Source organism: Ptychodera flava, chromosome 22 (assembly GCF_041260155.1).
Source record: "Ptychodera flava strain L36383 chromosome 22, AS_Pfla_20210202, whole genome shotgun sequence".
NCBI lineage: Eukaryota > Metazoa > Hemichordata > Enteropneusta > Ptychoderidae > Ptychodera > Ptychodera flava.
This window is the reverse complement of record NC_091949.1, coordinates 21696880-21717104: the sequence shown is the minus strand read 5'-3', so window position 1 is coordinate 21717104 and position 20225 is coordinate 21696880. Positions and strand designations below refer to the sequence as shown.

The 20225-nt window shown below is 38.0% G+C and overlaps 2 protein-coding genes across 2 annotated transcripts in view; both read left to right on the top strand.

Moving 5' to 3' along the window:
- The window catches only part of LOC139123384 (cadherin-23-like), an 84449-nt gene extending 78290 nt beyond the window's left edge, over positions 1 to 6159 (top strand). The window contains exons 86-89 of the mRNA XM_070689533.1: positions 273 to 329; positions 1945 to 1989; positions 2386 to 2491; positions 3062 to 6159. Coding sequence (XP_070545634.1) covers positions 273 to 329; positions 1945 to 1989; positions 2386 to 2491; positions 3062 to 4387 — 1534 coding nt within the window. The 3' untranslated portion in view covers positions 4388 to 6159. The remainder of the gene's footprint in view (positions 1 to 272; positions 330 to 1944; positions 1990 to 2385; positions 2492 to 3061) is intronic.
- Positions 6160 to 12291: 6132 nt separating this feature from the next.
- LOC139122946 (long-chain-fatty-acid--CoA ligase 1-like) overlaps positions 12292 to 20225 on the top strand; it is an 84487-nt gene continuing 76553 nt past the window's right edge. The window contains exons 1-5 of the mRNA XM_070688834.1: positions 12292 to 12425; positions 13113 to 13304; positions 13906 to 14020; positions 15503 to 15570; positions 16607 to 16708. Of these exons, the coding sequence (XP_070544935.1) occupies positions 13137 to 13304; positions 13906 to 14020; positions 15503 to 15570; positions 16607 to 16708 (453 nt within the window). The 5' untranslated portion in view covers positions 12292 to 12425; positions 13113 to 13136. The remainder of the gene's footprint in view (positions 12426 to 13112; positions 13305 to 13905; positions 14021 to 15502; positions 15571 to 16606; positions 16709 to 20225) is intronic.

The following is a 20225-nucleotide window of genomic DNA, read 5'->3' as shown; positions in this document are numbered from 1 at the left end:
ATAATAACAATAATAATACAAATTACTTCAAGTACAAAGTAATAATATCTGTTACTTAAGTTTCATGCATCCTGCAATCTTCAGACTTAAATGAAAGGATTCTTACACTCTCATTTATATGTTTGGGACGTACCATGTTAAAATTTGTTAAAATTTGATAAAAATATTTGTTTTGGTGGCGACCTGTTTACACTTAAAGTACATCTACGAGTCATCGTCCTGTGTTTGTCACTGTAACTGAGTGCACACTACTCTTGATATTCTCTCATTAGGGTTAGCCAGAAGAAACTCCTTGAGCAGAAAGAATTCTTGGAAAGAATGGCCAGCTTGTAAGTATATTTGGTACAACATTTAATGTGCAAAAGTTTGATGGTATTAAATAGCTACATCAATCATAGTATTACTTTTCATCAGAGTGATTGTCTCTGAACAAAGGTATTACATTTGCTTTCATTATTTATCCAGTGTATGTATGTATGTATGTATGTATGTATGTATGTATGTATGTATGTATGTATGTATGTATGTAGGTGGGTTAGGTAGGTAGGTAGGTAGGTAGGTAGGTATGTGTGTATGTGTATGTCTGTCTGTCTGTCTGTCTATTTATGCATGATTTGTGTGTATTAGGGAACGAGCACAATTAACGGCAGGGGGACTGGAAGAGAAAATATGTGGTGCATATATTTTTTACAGGCCCCCCCCCCCAAACACCAGCAAAAATTTTAGTGGCCCCCCTCCCCAAAAAAGAAAGATTACATAGGTACAAAGTTATACACATATATATAATCATTATAACTTTTAATATATGCTTTAGTGAAAACAACATTGTGTTGTGCTATTTTAATCTCAAAGAATGATGAAATTACCAAATACCTTATAAACAATCTACAAGTTCATTCAGTGCTGTTATAGTTGTTATAGTTGAAGCATTGATTTAGACATGAATTATTTTTAATGATGACAGTGTTCACTGCACAGTTTAATATAGTTTTAAATTAACCCTTTACTCAAAAGTCATCCGAACAAATGGTCACACAGGGGTCATGTACATATTACCCATGGTATATAGAATGAATGCATTGTCTTTTTAATTTCCAAAGTATGATACCGCAAAGAGTAAGAATTTTAGGACAATTTTGTCACTGAGAAGACTGAACTGAACTGCATAATTATTTTTGAGTCTGTTTGCTGGTATGCATGTTTAGCATTTCATATACCGGTATGTCTATGCTTTACTTCAACTGAGTATCTGTATGATGTTTTCAGATGTTGGAGAAAAATGTATAACATGACCGTTGTGATTTCAATGCACTTTGCACAACCCAGTGTCTGCCTTTCTATGATTACCCAAGATATTCAATGTTCCTCCACTGTAATGACAGTCTGCCATTGGAATAGTCCTTCATGGGCTAACTATAAAAGACCCATTTTTCCCCCCTTTTTTAGTATTTTTTTCCTGTGTGTCCACTACGTATTCTAGTTCTTCTTATAGCATGATGAAATAACCAGTTTCAACCTAGCCTCTGTATCATTACCAACCATTATTATTGTTGACAAATGAAGTCAATTTTCAATAATAATATTGCTCATTTTACACATAACAACTGCATTGTGAGGTTTAAGATTTGGTATTTCATCATGCTACAAGAAGTTTAACAAGGAACTCCAGCTTCAACAAGGAACAAAAATGCTGAAAAATATTCTCTGTCTGTCATGGTGTAAAAAATTTTTGGTGGCCCACCCCTTACCTTCCCTGGAATTTTCATGGCCCACCCTAAGAACACTCATTTTTTTTCGTGGCCCCCCATTTTCTCTTCCGGCCCCCTGATGTTAATTGTGCTCTGTCCCTTACTTTGCGTGTATGTATGCATTTACTTACGTTCATAGGCAAGTCAATGCGTATTTACACATATTAATGTCAAAATTTTATTTTTTCTACTTTAGTAGGAAACAACCAGTACGATTCGCCGAATCAACTGGCGAAACAAGGTAAGCTAAATAACTAATAAGTGCAGTGAATATATGTATTGCCGGTTTCGTTAGTACAGTTTAATAATCTTTTTTGACGCGAATGGCTCGGGCTTACCATTTTCCTCAAAAAGTTTCTCATATATATATATATATATATATATATATATATATATATATATATATATATATATATATTTTTTTTTTTTTTTTTTTTGGTTTGTTTTGTTTGTTTGTTTAACGTTCAAGCTAATGTGGAAAAATTTAGGCAAACCTATTAATAAAGTTTCCACTCGTGCCTCTACTTTTTACTGTAGAATGTGTAAAATATTTAGGATTCTCGGCCATCACAAATTTTACAATTTTATAACTGCTTCGATGAACATTCTCAACTTGTCATTGTTTCTCTTTGTTCAGCGATGATAGAACTGTTCTGGATGTTGGAACTGAAATGGACGACGAATCCCTCCTGAGAACCCCGAATGTTAAGTACATACCCAGAACAGTTGTCTATGAGGAACAGGTAAATGACTCACACCGTAAAGTATCCGCTTTTGCTAGTATTATGCTTTCCGGACCTCATGGAAATTAATTAACAAACTTTAAAGTACGTATTCTGTCAGGTTCCTCTCCATGGGAGCGGGAAGTGCCACTGATGTAATTGAACTGTCAGTACTAATGTAGGCCAACAATCAGTATCCACACTTTCTTTTTTATCCAGCAATATCAAACGGTCGTCTGCAAACTGAGCCTGATCTCAACTTTAAGTCCATATGCGCCATCGGTGATCAATTTTCTAACATTTGTTACACCTTTCATTACATATGTCGTTACGTACTAAGGTCATTAACACTAAACTTTGATGATCAGCACCCGTACTGTAGTTAGCCCGTGAGTGCCCGTCCGGAGAAGCTCCCGCGACGATACCGAAACACGGTTCTAAAACGAGAACATAAACAATTGGGACAGAAATTGAGACGCCGAATACGGCAGGTATAGGTGAAGAAGAATTAAAACTAGTTATGTGAAAGACGCTAGAGTCTTGGCTATACTTGACTTAACTAACCTGATATGCATATCACTCTTTTGACAGGAACTTTCCATGGACGTGTTTCAAGAACCTTCAGAACATGGGGACGACTGGTCTTACGGTGACACGCTCAACGCTCTGGAAGAAATCCAACCTGTTGCCATCGACAATCCAGGTTTCATGGACGACTATGGCCAGTACATCAAGCTTGAGCCAGATGAAGTCACCACCGAGGATACGCAGGGTCGTCACCATGACCCGACCCCCGCCCCGAACCCTGTTGCGGTTTTGAGTGAACCTCAGTCGGAGAGCGAGCAACCGTTGTGGTCGACTGCAGAAGATACCTCAGTATCAGCTGCTGCCGAGGACCACAAAAAAGAGGACAGCAAACCGTCGCGCATTTTACCAAACCAGTATAATCCACTGGTTCCACCTCCTCCTCTTCCTCCACCGCCACAGATCAAGGAACCAAGCGTAACATCCGAAAGCGAATCGGAATCGCCTCTGGTTGAAGATAAATCTGAACCCACACCTGAGAAGAAGGATGAGCCTCCTGTAGAGTCGACCACATTCCCACCTCCACCTCCTCTGGTGATTAGCCCGGAAACCCAGGGCAAGGTCGCAGAACCAGAAGCTGATATTCCACAACTGCCCGTACAGTCTTTCGAGAAATATCATCAGCCTACCCCGACCTCGCACCCGCCTCCACTACCACCTATTCCACCCCCTCCACCGCCAGTAATACGACAAGATGACGTTACCTCCCTCCAATCTGAACGGAGCGACACCCCCTCTTCCGTGATCGTCAGGGATACCGATCAAGTCATCTTCTCCACACTGGATGACGCCGTGCCCAGCGAGGGAGGGCACCGGCCCATCTGGCCCATCGCGACCAACGACTTCCCTCCACCACCTTCGCAAGACGATGCGACATCTCTCCAATCTGAACGGAGCGACACCCCCTCTTCTGTGATCGTCAGGGATACCGATCAAGTCATCTTCTCCACACTGGATGAACTGTCGGATGCAGACTCGGAGGAAGCGCCATCTACGGTCAAAGCTTTCACGAACCCAATGTATGGAAGGATGTTCGACAATAACGACGACGAAGGCGGCAAGGAGGAAATAGAAATGAATGGTTTCACCAAGGCGACCAGTTCGACGCGGCAGGTGACGACTTATACAACGACGATGGCGAAGATGGCGGCGCCAGCAGACCGACTCGGAAGAGAATGGATGACACCGTTTGCGCAGAGGATGAAATCTTGGAGAAACGTCGTGTTGTTACCTTCAATGACGAGGTCGAGGAACACTACGATGAACGCTTCCCTGACGAACCCGAAGACGTGTTCACCACGTTTTAGTGCCTTTAAAATATTGAGCTTATGAATTATAATATCATATCGTAATATATAAATTTTCATCGATGATTTTCAATTCGCCTACGTTGTACTTTCAATACCTCAATGATATTTTCGAGGTATTTTATAGTATTGTTGCTGTAATACAAACCTACTTTTTACAAATCCTTGAAGCAGTACACAATTTAAAGGCGCATCTGACAGATGAAATTCAACGCACTTATATAGGATAAGAGATTGTGTTGTTCGCTTTCAATCATTATGCTCTGAGTGGCACTACCATAGTAATCATGGTAACCACGGTTACACCATATGAACCTTGTACTCAGTGGATACTCAACTATCGTGCAGGTTCTGTTTTGACATGTTCAATGTTCAAATACATTTTCTAATGTGCACCTTCCAACACCCTATTTCACCAATTTATAATATTTTGGGAATGTTCAAATCTTCATAGTCGGATTTTAGGACTTCTGATTTTCCTCGATTTGCACTGGGTTTGAAGCTTGAGACAACGAGTTTTTTTTGTGTTTCAATTATGCAAGGGTCCTTACTGTGTGTAAAATATGAATAAATAAAGCATATCAAACTCTACCTCAATTTCGAGAAGAAATATGAACTAAGTCATGCAGTTAAATGTCTATTGGCAGAAATATTTCACTTACGATTGAAATTATGGAGGATTTGATAAAAACGTCCAAACTTGTCATTTGCAGACCTATTAATATGAACTTTATGTTCTATTTGAATGAGTAAAGAAGAAATATCATAGAGATCATCTACCCTGAAAAGTAGATAAAGAACAAAAATTGAGGTCGCCAACCCAATTTCAATCGGTCCATTATCCTCTTGCGTGCGTATCAACAACGGATTTCAAACGCTTACAGTACAGAAGTGTGGCTCACCTGCGAATGATGTTAGTTGCGAACAAGATAGTCCATAAGCCCATATGCCATAGCAATTATAGTGCTTCCAAAAGCCAGATATTATGTCGTGTCATTTTTTGCAGTATCTGGGCGCTACAAGGGAACATTAATTATCATATGTATAGAAACATGATCCAAGTTATGATCGCTTGTATTTACTAGTATTCTCGAAATCGAAATATACACTTTTCTGTAATATTCAGAAAGCGTGGCATATTGTAACAAGGACTTGATTCAAGATCGAAGTTTGTACAGAGACACTCCTATGAAATCAACAAGGGAGAGGCACTATAAATAATTACAAATACTTATGATATCTCAGTTAATCATTGTGTGTAAAACATATATACCTACTGGTGTAAGGAAGATTGCTAACGCGATTGAGAGCACTATTTGTATTACTGATGATCTCAATGAAGAAGTATGAGCATTCAGAACACTTTTCTTAATTTTCTATCTGTCAACGTTTTTATATTGTAACAAATGAGTATCACAACCTTTTACCCGCAAATGTATTCCATAGAATATAAGGTTTTCAACTTTCTACAGTATTGTGTTACTAGTATCCACAATGGTTTCAATAAAAAAAATCGGTTCTTGTTCGATCCCGATAATCAAGACCATTTACAAAAAACCGTTTTATCCTTTTCATCGTCCACCAGACCGTAAATGGGTTACTAATTTTGGAGGGCCGCTGACATGCCAGCCCGCTGAGTGCTCGGAATTCGTCGTTTGGCCACGCCCTTTACCATTGCTATTGAATCACGCAATTTTTCTTTGTGAATTCTGAAAACGAAGTTTTGGCGCTTTGTCAAACCAGGAACTAATCAAGAAAAATCCCTGTAATTTTTCCAATAAAAGTTATATCAGTTAATATTCGGATGTTCTTTATTTCTTTCCATTCGTGACAATATCAATGGAAGGCTTTGCATCATTTGACCCAACTGTAACACCGAACACACAACAGGTCGGTCAGACGTATTATAATGGTATATTCTTTGGCCTGTTGTGGCCAAAGAAGATGGCGAAGTTTATAGACCCCAGCTAGCCTCTTGAGTGCTGTAGTAAAAGAAGACGACAAATTTTGTAAGCCCATTAAGTTCTGAAAATGGTGAAAAATCATAAAGAGGGCTGCAGTTATTGAAATAGTATACTGAAGATAATGATACACAGTACAAAAATAATTTGGCTGTAACACAGATATCAATATATTTTAAGAAGACAGTTTTCATACATTTGAATTAGATATACTTCGATAACACATTCTTCGGGTTCAAATTTCACGAAATATAACCGGACACTGTCCAACTTTCTGAGGATTTTAGAATATTAGGGTGATATATTATTCCGGTCGTTGACGCAACCGTAACAAATTCTGTCGCGCTGATGCTTATTCGTCCACCTTAACATAACCCGCCTTGTCAATGGAGTCAACCACGAAATTATTTTGGACCCTGTACAGTTTCATATGAACATGGATGGACAGTTAATAGCGAAAAGACAAGGGTAATAAATCGATAGGCCTATACATTGCAAAATGGTCCATTTGAGTATAGGTTGAGATAGAACAACCTCTTGACAACACTCACTGTCACACAGATTCGAATAAATATGCTTCTCTCAGCCCAATGGTCCTTTCCCGTAGTAGGTTTTGACATACATATGTAGTCCTAACGCTACCCTTTCTATATCCGCATACTCATCATAAGATGAACTTTTTTTGCGCACAAATACATGGGAAACACTGTGAAATTCGGTATAGATAGTGGGGGCAAACAACTTTGCTCCATTCTCATATCTTTCGTTTGGCGAAGTCTAAGAACTTCCCATAAATTAATTCCCCTTTTGGGGGGAAGGTTTGTCATTAATCGCACGCTACAGTACACTACACTTTACCTATAAAGGGTCAATTGAACGTTTAAGGTATCACAACTGTAGTTGTGCTGTTTTCACTCACTGTAATTCCAGTTTTCACAAGTATTTTAATTCTCATTTTATTTCGTTTTTACTCTCAGTTTACTTTTTATCAGCCCGATTTTTACTTCTGTTTGTGCTCATTTTTATTTGTCAGCTTTTGCCCTGAAGAAGGCAACTTGTGTGTTGCCGAAACGTCGGTATTTTTAAATAAAGATCATTAGAAGACAAGGAGTACTGGTTGAACTGCCTTCTTTATTAATTTATCTATGCCATGATCCTGGTGTGTTTCCCGCACTCTACGTGTTGCTTCTATGGTTGTAGTTGGACTGACTCCTTTTAGAACACTCTATCACATCGGTTATGCATTTAATTATCTATACAGATAATTTATAGTTAATGAAATCCCTAGCTATTCTCCGGTGCACTATCACAAGATTGATCAAACACACACTTCAAGAGTTTATTATGCCCATTTGTTTCATTGTGATGTCGGTATTACAAGTTTGATTTCATAAACTGTTAAGTGAAGCCAAATTCTGTCGAGAATTACATTGGCAGCATGGAGTTGATGAAATAATACATATCAACTGATATAAGAATGGATACAACGTCGATATAAGAGATATTACCTGTGATATGTACTCAGTTTAGCGCTGAAAATTAACTTTTGTAAAGCTCTGGTAGTGATCACCCATTTTATTTCGATGAAAGTAAAACGCACTTTACGTAACATCATCGTTCCAACTTTTGGTCAGTTTTGAGGCGCAATGATGATTAAGATGAACTTCTGAACAGCTATGAAGCAATGCAGACAAAAGTTGACATATAGGGTTCAAGTTAACACACGTTTGACAAGACGGCATCGTGTAACTTTCTCGTAAACTTAAGGGGTTTTATCAGATTAAATGATCACACAAAGTAGGCCTATTTATGAAAAATTTGCGGGAAAGGTCTCTGATGCCTTGAATTGTTGAATTTTTGAAACTTTGTTTCTCACTTTCAGTATTCTTTTCATACGAAAGGATACAATCCTTATTCGAAATATACACAGTGGTGCAAATGCGAACTTGACCATGGCTTAAAGCACCTGCTCACCCAGGCATAATTTACTTTCCAACTTCAAACTTCAGTTTCAGATTCTTAGGTTTGCAGTGGGAGGGCGCTATTCCAAATACCACCACTATGAGTCTGACCCCGCCAAACCCAACGTACATGATAGAATGATGTGGATTCTGAGCTTCCCTCGTTGCTTCATTGCACTAAAATGAGTATTACATTATAGCTTTGTCAATATCAGTTAATTCTGTGATGTCATCCTCCAGATTATTACTGATAATGTATCCGATTATCCAGTATTGTGGCCCAACATGTTTATTACATCTACAAGTTCACTGGCAATCGTAAAATCACAGTCGCCTGTTTTCTAAAAGTCCGCGTTTCGCCTACTTTATACACTTTATACTTTGTACACATATGTGCGTACATATGCCTGCTTCTCACGCATATGTGCATATGTCTATGGGGTGTGAAGGCGCAGAGCGCAATTTTACTGTAGAAAACGGTGACTGTGGTAAAACTATAAAATAATAGCAATAATGTACCCCCTCCCGGCCCATAATGGACTCAAGTAAACTTTGCACCCCATAACGTATTCGGCTTCGCCTCGTACATTATGTCGTGTAAGTTAGCTTTCGTCCATTATCTAAATCTGAGATGGAAAGTTCAAGCATCTTTTGATTTCTACAGCACTGTATATTTTGGTTAAATCTGTTTGGTCACTGTATCATCTAATGATACTATACAAGAAACACATCTAAATACATTGATAATTCTCTTCAAAACATTACAGAGATCTGCGGATACAAACCAAAGTACAACTCCAGTAAATCTGATTCTGAAATACAGCACCAGAAAATACCACATTAGTCTTGGTTTTGGAGATCAGCGGAGTGGCACATTTTGCATACATTATTTTACTTATTGTACAATATTCAGTGAATGATAATGTACCTTCTCCCGGCCCATAATGGACGTAAGCAAACTTTACGAGGCGAAGCCGAATACGTCATGGGGTGCAAAGTTTTACTTGAGTCCATTATGGGCCGGGAGGGTACATTATTGTTATTTTATAGTTATACCATAGTCTCCTGTTTTCTAAAATTGCGCTCTGATGTTGTGCATTCATAGTGGCTAATAGGTATTACATGTACAATACAGTGTAATAAGCTACCTTAGATGGTCCAAATCATAAAGTATTCTCAGTTGTTGGTATCGTCTGTCCGGGCCATATCGAAGTAATGTAGGCTTTCTCTCAGTTTTCAACTTGAAAAGGTACTAGTATTGTGTTATTGACATTTATTCTGTTTACAGTGTGTTTAGCAAATGATATACTCTGTAAGTACAAAACTGCACAACTGTTGCCCAAGTTTAGTAAAATCGCAGGCCCATAAGGCATAATTAGCCATAATAAAAGTTTAAAAATGTGTTATTAATAAATTTGATGTACTGCTGAGTTTAAGTAATCATACTAAGGGAGGCGAACTGGGAGAATACGAATTTAGTTGAAGACAAATTTGTCCTTTAAAAGGTAAGAAGTTGGTACACTTCGTCAACCGAAAGACATCGGTAGGGAGCAAAACAGTATCTGCTGATTAATTACAGTGTCTCTGGAATGTTTGTTCGGACAATTTCAGTGAATATGGGAAGGATAGACATATGTTAAACTCTATCTCTGAAAATAACATGCATGCACTGCATGTTTGTTTATCACGTGTATTTTCACCGTTAACTGTACATTATATGTGCAAGGAAGTTGCCAGTTTGACCTCTTTGACGGGGATAGTTATGGTTAGCCTCATAGTACTTGTATCAGCGACACCAGCTGATTGCTGCGACTCTGTCGACGACCGGCAGGAAAGTATGTGAAACAACCTATTATTTTAAATATCCAGAACATTTATAACAAAAACTAAGTATATTTTGTGTAATAGCCAGGGATTAGATGATTATGGAAGCGAAAACTATCATGGGGAACGTATGAAATTCAAGTTGATGGAAACCTATCTTCCAGTAACACGATTGGAACTAAATTGGGACTAACTTGGATGGTGAAGTAATGTCTGTTTCATCTGCAAATGAAAATTCAGCTGCTTTTCTTTTTAAGTCACACACTTGTTTTTTTATGAGTAATTTGTAATATTGTTACATTCAGCCATAGGAAACCTAACATTTTTGAGAATTTTGAAAAATATGAAGATCCAATTATCACAAAATAGTTCCAATCGTGTTCAGTATATCTATACTAAAGCGGAATAAATTCGAAACTGGTTTACTGATAAACTAGCTTCAGTAGCATATCGACCCTTTAGGATTTTTCGTTACATTTCGAAACTTGTAACGTTTGATTGGAAAGTTTTTTTTGAACTTTATTGTGTTCTTCAACCACAACGAGCAAAAGAATATGCAGCGAAAATTAATTTCTGATCAACTTGCAATATATTTCATCGCGCATTTGGGCCCAATCTCATATTTGAGTGATAATTAAAGTAGAAATATTACCTGCGATATTTCCACATTACGGGAGTCAAACACACAGCCTTCCGGTGACGTTACTACGAGTACACTGTCGGAAAGACATGAACAGCAATTAACCAAATATTGAACTGGTATGACTGTGGTATGACCAAATGAGATGGATCTCAATCGAATACTGCCCAGGCTTGACCAAGCGGCGAACATCAAGTTCATTTTCAGAATTCGTGAAGATGAACTCCAAGGACCAACGCAATGAGTGTACGCAAGCCAGGGCATTGTAGGCCTGTGCATTTAGCGGTTAACGTTTCATCCAGAAACGGACCACTTTATCACCCAAAACGTGACGTCAAGGATAAAACAGTTCAAGTAGAGTTTACGGCTATCAGTGTAGATATCAAACATATATCTTCGAGATCAATCATGGTATTTTTGTAATATCGGATAACTTATAACAGGTTTCTTTATGTAAAAGACCAAACGACCAAACTTAGAAGTTTCTCCAGAATGACATAAGCGATTTCGTGAAACAATGCACATCAGCAGAAATTAATCTGGACACAACACCAACGAGACACTGATCATAGCACTTGAGTTCAACATGCTGCAGATCAAATTATCGAGATATGGGTGTGCCACCTCTCCCTTTTATTTCTATTATTGCTCATTTTAAGAGAACAATTTATATCATTTCACTTCTGCCAGCGCACGGGATTTGATTCTTAAATTTGATGATCGAGGGGGCTCTAGTAAATCGCTACCTTCCCTATTAAAATTTTAGTATGACGAAAGCTCATGCTTCCTCCCTCAGATTCCGATGTGCATTATATTTTGCAGCTAGATTCATTTGAAATGAGTGTTCGCTCGACTGTGGAAAGATATGTTCTAATATGCTACCTGTATGTATGCAAGATGTGTCAGACCACGCCACTGGTTATTCTCAAGTCGTGCGTAGGGCCTACAGTTGCAAGGGGTCATTTTTTTCGAATTCTGGCAAAGGTACCCATCGTTCATATTAAACAAACCAGGAAAAGTGATCAGGTTTCACGTTCAAAAGGTTGTTTTCCTCACATTCGGCAGGATACACATTCAAGGACATTTATTCGGACTACCGTATGTTTTGCTGTTTTTGCCGCTTTTCTGGCCGGCCTCGTTCTGGACTCACTTGAAACTTCTGCAGTAGGCCTATTAAAATTGGAGTTTTCACTGTCAGTTTACTTTGTGACAACGAAAATTTAACGCAACGTTCCTTGCTGAGAGATTGTGATAACTTTCGGTTTCAATATCGGCAAATTTTAGATATTATAAACTTGTTTCTCAAGTACAATACATTTACAAAAATTTCAAGCTTTCGGGGAGCTGCTCGAGTACGAGATTCGGATTGTTGTTCCGATTATATAATTCTAATCATCCAATCAAGGTCGCTCATAAAATGTCTATACGGAAGTGCTCCACCAGCCGCCCTCTGTTTTATGGGTCAAATAGAGTGTACCGACAAATTCCTTTATTCTCAATAAACAATGTTAACAGTGGTGTTCGAAACCCGAAACTGAATACACGAATATAAGACATTTTCTCGAATGAAGGCGGTGTCGAATCCGAACCTCAATCTGATTCTCTAGCTAATCTAATCACGCCTCGACGGTACGGTTAAAACTTAACTTCCGCTCAACAGACGATTGTGTGTCAGAGGTATGTCGATCATTATTATATTTTAGAGAGTCGCGTGAAATATTGAAAGGGCGACGAACGTGCGTTAGTTTTGCCAACGAAAGGTCTTTTCTTAGCAAGGGTTGTTCACAAAATGTGCTCGCGGAAAATGGTCACGGCGTAATTTTTAACGTTCGATGCACGCTGAGATTGCCGAATGCCCTGACTCTGATTACAAAGAACATGTCATTGCCATGTGTCATGTACACCTGCATCTTTACACCTGTGCGCACCAAAGACAATGACAGTGTCGCCTCAAATTATCATCGTATCCGTATCACGCTATCGACACCAAAATGGACTCTCGCAGTTTTAAATAAGTGATTAACATACCACGCAATTCTCCACGTCAATACCGTGCGTGGCTTTACACTGATTTCTTTATTATGTTCTGTTCGTGTAAATCTCAATAAATCAAGGTCCACACGAGGTCCTGGGCGTCTATGATAGACTAGTAGACTGTAAGATCATTAGTTTTATACTGGGCTACAAAATCATGTGTAGCCAGGGGTTCACAGCCTCATTCAAAGCAAGCCGTGCCGTGTGTTAAAGGCAATTGGCACCATTTTCTTGTGCACGTGTCTGTCTCAGTGCATGTGTTCATATTGTGCACATGGAGCATATTTGTTCAGTGTTCAGCAACTTTGTTTGGTTTTGTGACGTACACAGTGCAGCGTCCGCCGAGCCGCATTCATGATAGATTTTCGGGCGAAGATGGCAGATGCTATGAATTTACTCAGCGATCACTCAACTCTGGTTGGGTTGGGGCTCGTTGCTGGAACAACTGCTCTATGGATGCTAACCAGACCAAAGCCTGTGAAAATGCAAATAGATCCAAATAAGCAGTCGATTGAATTACCAGTAAGTACTCATTACTACAATTTCCGCGAAGACATCCTTGTTGTAAACGCGGAGGATGTGATGCCCTCCATGCTGTGAATATGAAATATTATACCAGCCCTGCGTTCTTCTTCTACAATTAAGATATCTGTAATTGTGTAAAGTTTACTTTAAACTGCAACCAGAGATCATTTGTATGTATGTACTGACAACAGCAGAGTTTATATACCGATACTCGTCCTAGAATTTTGACAATGCTTTCAGAGTTTCAGATATTCCAGTGGTATACAGGAATTTGATGATTGGTATAATTTGATGGCTACTGATATGTTTACTAAAGCTGAAAGTAACATAACATGTCAAAGGATCTTACCACAAGCTGAAGTAATAAAGATAGGTGTATAAAGACAAAATTTGTTCAACTTTCTGTCGGCAGCAGCAAATATTACTGATGGACAAACTTACAAGGGTTATCATTGCTATCTGGATGTTGTTACAAGAATATAAGCGGTATATAGCATCAGGACAGACTGCTCCCCAAAGACCCTCCTCAAATGATGTCAAAATCAACTTGTTGTACACTTTAAGTGTCATCATTCATTTCTTCTTGTATCTTTACAAGGGCAAAGAAAGGATCCATGTTTACCCAACAGTGGCAGATGGCAAATTAGTTGAGTATAAATATGAAGACGTGAGGACAGCTCATGATGCTTTTATGAGAGGAAGGAGATTATCAGGTGAGGCATTTTAACCCTTTGAGTGCCTAAGTCTATTTTTGTCCCCTTTAGTAAATAAACCCCGGTCAATTTTCTCAGATTTTTGTCAAAATTTCGAGAAAAAACTGTAACAAATGAAATGTGATGCCCATTTAGTCCAAAATTATCGAAAAATCACAGAAAAATTCATAAAAATTGGTAAAATTTTGCCTTAAAATTTTGGCGGAAGAACATTACAGCACTCAAAGGGTTAACATCCATGAATGATGGATGTGTTGTAGCTGCTGTGTTTGGGGCAGTCCTGGCATTTTTATTCTGTGATTGTAAATTGGTCTTACATTGTGACTTTTTGCTGGTAATTATATCCCACCTTTGCCAATGCCAGTGAATTTTTGATGTCATCACCTCAGATTATTACTGATAATGTATTAAATTATCCAGTTTTGTCCTCCAGATGGTTTCTACATAGGTCTACAAAATTCACCATCATTGCCCAAAGTAATAGCAGTGATGTACCCCTGCCGGTCCATAATGGATGAAAGCAAACTTTGAACTTTATGATATACCGGTACTAGGCTTTGCCTAGTACATTATGTCATGCACAGTTTGCTTTTGTCCGTTAAGGGCCGGGAGGGGGTACATTATTGCTTAAGTATTAGTCATGACATACAAATGTCACCCTTACTGCTACTAGTGTCTACTGTCTCTTGCTGTCTTTGGATCTGCTTTTCAACGGCAAATGATATATGCAAATTGAGGAATGGTTTACACGTGTTAAACATGCGAAAACAAGCAATTCTTTTTTCACGCAACGTTTGTAGAGTACAGCATTAGATTCCTTCATTCATATCTGCAAAAATGTGACAGCTTTTTTGCCTGAAGAATTTGTCAATGTTGTAGAAGCAATCGTTGTTCCTTTCTGCAACGAGGTGCAAACCTGCACTATTGGTTGCTGATGTATTTCGAGTTTTGTCCTGTTTGTTGAAAGTCATCTCCAAGTATCTGGATCTTTTTCACTCTTGTGTAGCAGGTATCCCATAATATTGTGCTTAAATCATGGTCACTCCACAAAATGGAGCGACCGTGACCAAATGATGCAAGACCAGGTATACTGCACTTCCCTCGTGTATGCCCCATAAAGTGTGTTAACAAATCTTTCGATGCCACTGTGACATAAATTACAGGAATTCCCAAAATAAGGCCATAAAAGAATAGCATTAGATTGGTTCTCATTTAGATCTTTACAAAAATGATGTGGCTGTGCGGTTTTTTACACTTTATTTTCATTTTTTTAACTACATCATAAAAAAAATCTAGAATATTTACATGCAACCATAATTCTGACATCCAGCATGAGCCGGAGCCATTCTAAAACCAGAAGAACCTCAGTTAACAGTGGTGTGTGTCGTGAGTAGAATACGCGACCTCGGCCGCAATGTCAGATGATAACTTACTAGTCTATTGATCAGTCCAAAGTTCAATCACCCCATCATTTCATTCCAGGAGATAAGCCATGTTATGGCTGGAGGCCCGGCCCTGATCAGCCGTATCAATGGATGACGTATAATGAGGTAGGGATTGATAGGTGAATTCCGGCATTGCTAGTAATTAGGCTGTTGTATCGAGCCACCGAGTGACTGATACCGAGAGCCACTGAGTAACTGACGCATGATGTGCGTACTTTGAAGTGTGGTACAGTGTTTGTTCTACTCTGGATCTCTTCTCAGCTGACAGGTGAATAATCAGTTGTGGGTTTCAGTTGTAGTACACTGAGCACATCACATGAAGTCAGCTGATAAATGCATTCTTTTAAAATATTTAACATGTTGAGCACCACAGTCAGTTTCACAAAATATAACCTAGTCAATTTTTTTCAGATTTTTGCCAAAATTTTGATAAAAAACTGTAGGCAATGAAATGTAATGTCTATTTGGTCCAAAATAATCAAATAAATGAAGAAAGATTCATAATAGTTGGTAAAATGTTGCTGAAATTTCTGTGGGAAAAATTAAACTCTTTGGATGTAACTTTACAGATTCAAAGATCATTGAATCAGTGGAAAAGATTACTTAAGTGTTACAATGTTTCTGTGTATTTCTGTTTGTGATGCACCTATGTACATTTGTGTGTGAGTGTAGTTTGGTTTTTGAATGGATTGTCAGTATGTGACCTATGTAGTGGGAAACACAGGCAAAAATTTTGACAGTTGTATGTCGATGGTGTCTCTTTGGTTTGTACAGTTCTGTCAGACATTTTACATTACGGACTGGTTCCCTTGTTGTATTGGTTCCCTTGAAATTGTATAAGTCAATGATAATCAGGTAGGGATGGATGTACCGGGTATGTCTAGACAGCACAGGAAGTCACTTGAATTCATTTGAAAACAAAATCTTATGCAGCTTTTTCAAAAATTACAGTGCTCACATATGGACAACAAAGTAGTTAGTTTATACATATGTGGGCGGATCATGAATTTTTTGCTGACAGGTCATGCAATTCACAGATAATTAAATGACGAAGACTGAAATTTCATATCATATGCACATTTTGCAGACAGATAATTAAATGACGAAGACTGAAATTTCATATCATATGCACATTTTGCAGACATATGATGTAGCCAAAAATATCGGCAGCGGATTGGTTCACATAGGATGCAAACCACAAGCTGACACTTTCATTGGCATTTATGCTAGCAACAGACTGGAGGTAAGAAACCACCAACAACTGCACTTGCCTGTCATATCACACAGTACTGTACATGTATTGTTGAACAATAAACATGCTGCCACATTGCCATACATCTACAAGAGTACTAATAAGCGCCAGACAAAAAATGGAAAATCATTGAAAAAGGAAAACGAAAAAAGAAATATTCAAAGACAAAATTGGGTCAGACTAGAAAAATACAATAGAAACAATGAAATGATAGAAAAAATGAAACACTAGAAAAATGAAAAAGTGGATAAAATTGTGGAATAAAATGTCAAGAAACAAAAAAGAATATGAGGTTATTACGAAAATACCGTAAAGGATGCACGAGGACATTGGCGCAGCGTAGCTGAGCAGAGGGCGATGCACGGCGCCAATGTCTGAGTTCATCCTTTGCGGTATTTTTAGCTACTATAGACTATAGTCTATAGAAGCTATTGGGATGGGTATCCGTCCGGCGTCCGTCGTCAGTCTGTATGTATGTATGTATGTATGTATGTCCGTTTGTGAGGCGTCCGTCCACTCAAATATCTTGAGAACCGCAGTACTTACTGATTTGATATTTGTTGTGTAGATGAAAAATATGATTTTGAGAAACTGTTTTTTTAATTTTTTGATATTGTTGAAAATACGCAAATTAATGCCAAAAAAGGTGTTTTTGGTAAAAAATCTTCTTCTTCATAACCGCTGGTCAGACAGCTTTGTTATTTGGTATACAGGTCCCTAGGGATAACCCAACTTAGATTTGTTCAAATTGTGATGAAATATGCAAATGTGTATTTTTAAGGAATTTTTTTGTCATTTTTGGTCAAAGTTTGACTTACATTGTATGTAATTCTTGTACTGTATAAACCCTATCAATTCACCCAGAAAAAATAATTAATATGATTTTAATAATTGATTAATTAGGAAATCATCAAAGCCAAAATAATTTTAGTGTGGACAGGGCCTGAAAAATTTAATTTTTATCCACTTGTCCCCGGACAAGTAGCCTCTATTTTTCTACTTGTCCGTAGCAGAAACTCACTTGCCCTGAAAATTTTCAAAAAAAAAGATTTCTGCTCTTACCAAGATTGTGGGACCTTGAATGGTTTGTGACAAATTGGTGGTATCTACAGTTTATAATTGTAAAAAAGTACATTACTGTAATGAAAATTATTTAATATGCTTTCGTCGTTTATGGGAATTCTTTCCATTTACCGCATTAAGATGTGTTTAACAGAAATAAATAAGGCTTACTAGTAAGATGTTTCATCACACTTATGACTACAAAAGTAGAAGTGATTGAAGACAATAGTCTAATAATGCAGACATTTAACATGGTTTTTTCACTAGTGCTGTAAAGTTCACTTCATTTTTATAATTGCCCAATTGATTGATACTTTTTCATTGAAATTGCAAAAAGAAAATAGGTTGAAAACGCTAAATATCTGAGAGGAACTCCTTTCTCTTCATAATAGCAATAGCAACTTGTCATACCACGGCTTTGACAAGCTAGGTGGCTTTTGTTAAGGTTCGCTACAATCAAGATAGGGGGTCTTGACCATATAAGGATTTCAGCATGGTGACCTTCTCAAACTTGCTGTGTACGATTGAAGAGTTGTATGAGACTCCTTGAGAAATATCTGATAGCAAAATCTACTTTGAAAGACAGGGATATAGTGCTCCAACAAAATTTTGGAGTTACTGATATTTTTAGGTAAAGTCATGAGCTTCCAGCACACCAAATACAAGACTTAGTGCAGTCAATTCTGTTTGATGCGCCGTGCAGTGTGGCTCGAAATTTCATTCTCCGTACACACTGTACTATAATATAGCAAGCAGGTTAGTTGGGTAGAGTAACCGTGGTTGTCAATAAAGTTTGCTTCACTGTTTCACTGTCCAAATTGTTTGGTGAAAAGTTAGTTGTTCTATTTAAAATGATCTAGGCTTCCGCTTCAAACATCATTGTCTGGTTATTATCTCGTTACATTTTACATGTAAAATGAGTGGAGAAGTACGTGGCCCTGCATTTGCCAAGGGTCCAGTGACTAGTGGACGCACATCGACTTGCTTACCATAAATCGCAAACTGTAACAGAGTAACTGATTTTTCTTTAGTTTTTCGGTTGAGACGAAAAAATAAGCCCCGATTTTAGTGCGTCCGAGTGACCCATGTCTGGTACTTTTGGGGGACATTGTTTCTAATTTGCGTCAAAAGACGAAAGAACGCACTCTTGGCAAAACACTGAGTTGACTCTGAACTTTCTGCCCGCGGGCAAGTGAGGGCTAGTTTTTGCGCTAGTCCGTATAAGAAATCAGTCTGTCCCGGGCATCGGGCAAGCGTAATTTTCAGGCCCTGGTGGAATTATCAGAAAGTTCACCTTTTTTTGACAGTTCATAGTGAATTGAGGATTAAAACATGTAAAGGCAACTTTCCTGAATCCCAACTTTGATATATTCTGAACCACCATTTATGTTATCTAAAAGAAATTGCTCATAATAGTTTGTCATGATAGGGTGGTCAAATAAATAGAGATAGTAAAGTTCTAATTTCCATTTATGGTTGACTTGGTAGGGATAAAATAAGTCTACTTTTTGAGGAAAAAATAGAGTGGTCAATTAAAAGAGTGGTCAAAGTGATAGGGTTTTTATGGTAAAGCTGGGCTGTAAGATTCCTCATGTGCTATTTATAGCAATTATGCAATCTGTGTAAACAGTGCAATGAAAGTGTAACATGATTCCTTATAATGCTTTTGATGACCTTGAACTTCTTAAGTTTCAAACATTTGTCTCTTCAGTGTGCTTTCTCTGAGTACACACAGTCTCAACTTATTCAACAGAACTTACTTACAATGTTAATTTGAAAGTTAAAATGTGCTTGGTTAATAAGATGAAAATACTGATATTAAAAGATAACCAGCTCAAGGTTCTTTATAACCTGACAGATATGCTGTTTTTTTATGACGTAAATCTTGATTTAAGCAAGTCTTGTTTACTTTAATTAGAATGTAATTAACTCTCGTTTCTTTGCTATTATAGACTAATATAGTCTGATGAAATATGCAAATCTGTATTTTTACGGAATTTTTTTCCATTTTTGGTCAGGCCATCCTGAAATGAGCAATCAAAGATATCCACCTTCTTCATCAATACATGTGTCACAAAAGGTTATTCTCTACATAACACAGCAGAGCTCTGTCAACTGTCGAGTCGCTTGTTTTTTCAAAACCGCTGGTCAGACAGCTTTAATATTTGGTTTACATGTCCCTAGGATGACCTTAGTGAGATAATTTCATACAGTCAGGAAATGCTTAATTTTGTATCCATGTCTATAGTAGCTTCAGGGACTTTGGCCCTATGTTCATAATAACCTTATTATTATACATCTTAAATTTGTGACTGGGGCATCAAATTGTCAGAGTAATGACCGTTTTCGTACAATGTCAACAATTTTTCTTCCGATTCATAGCGCAAGTGTGGAACGCTATCTCGGACGTGCTTCTGCAAGTTCTGGATTGTGTGTGTGCTCTACA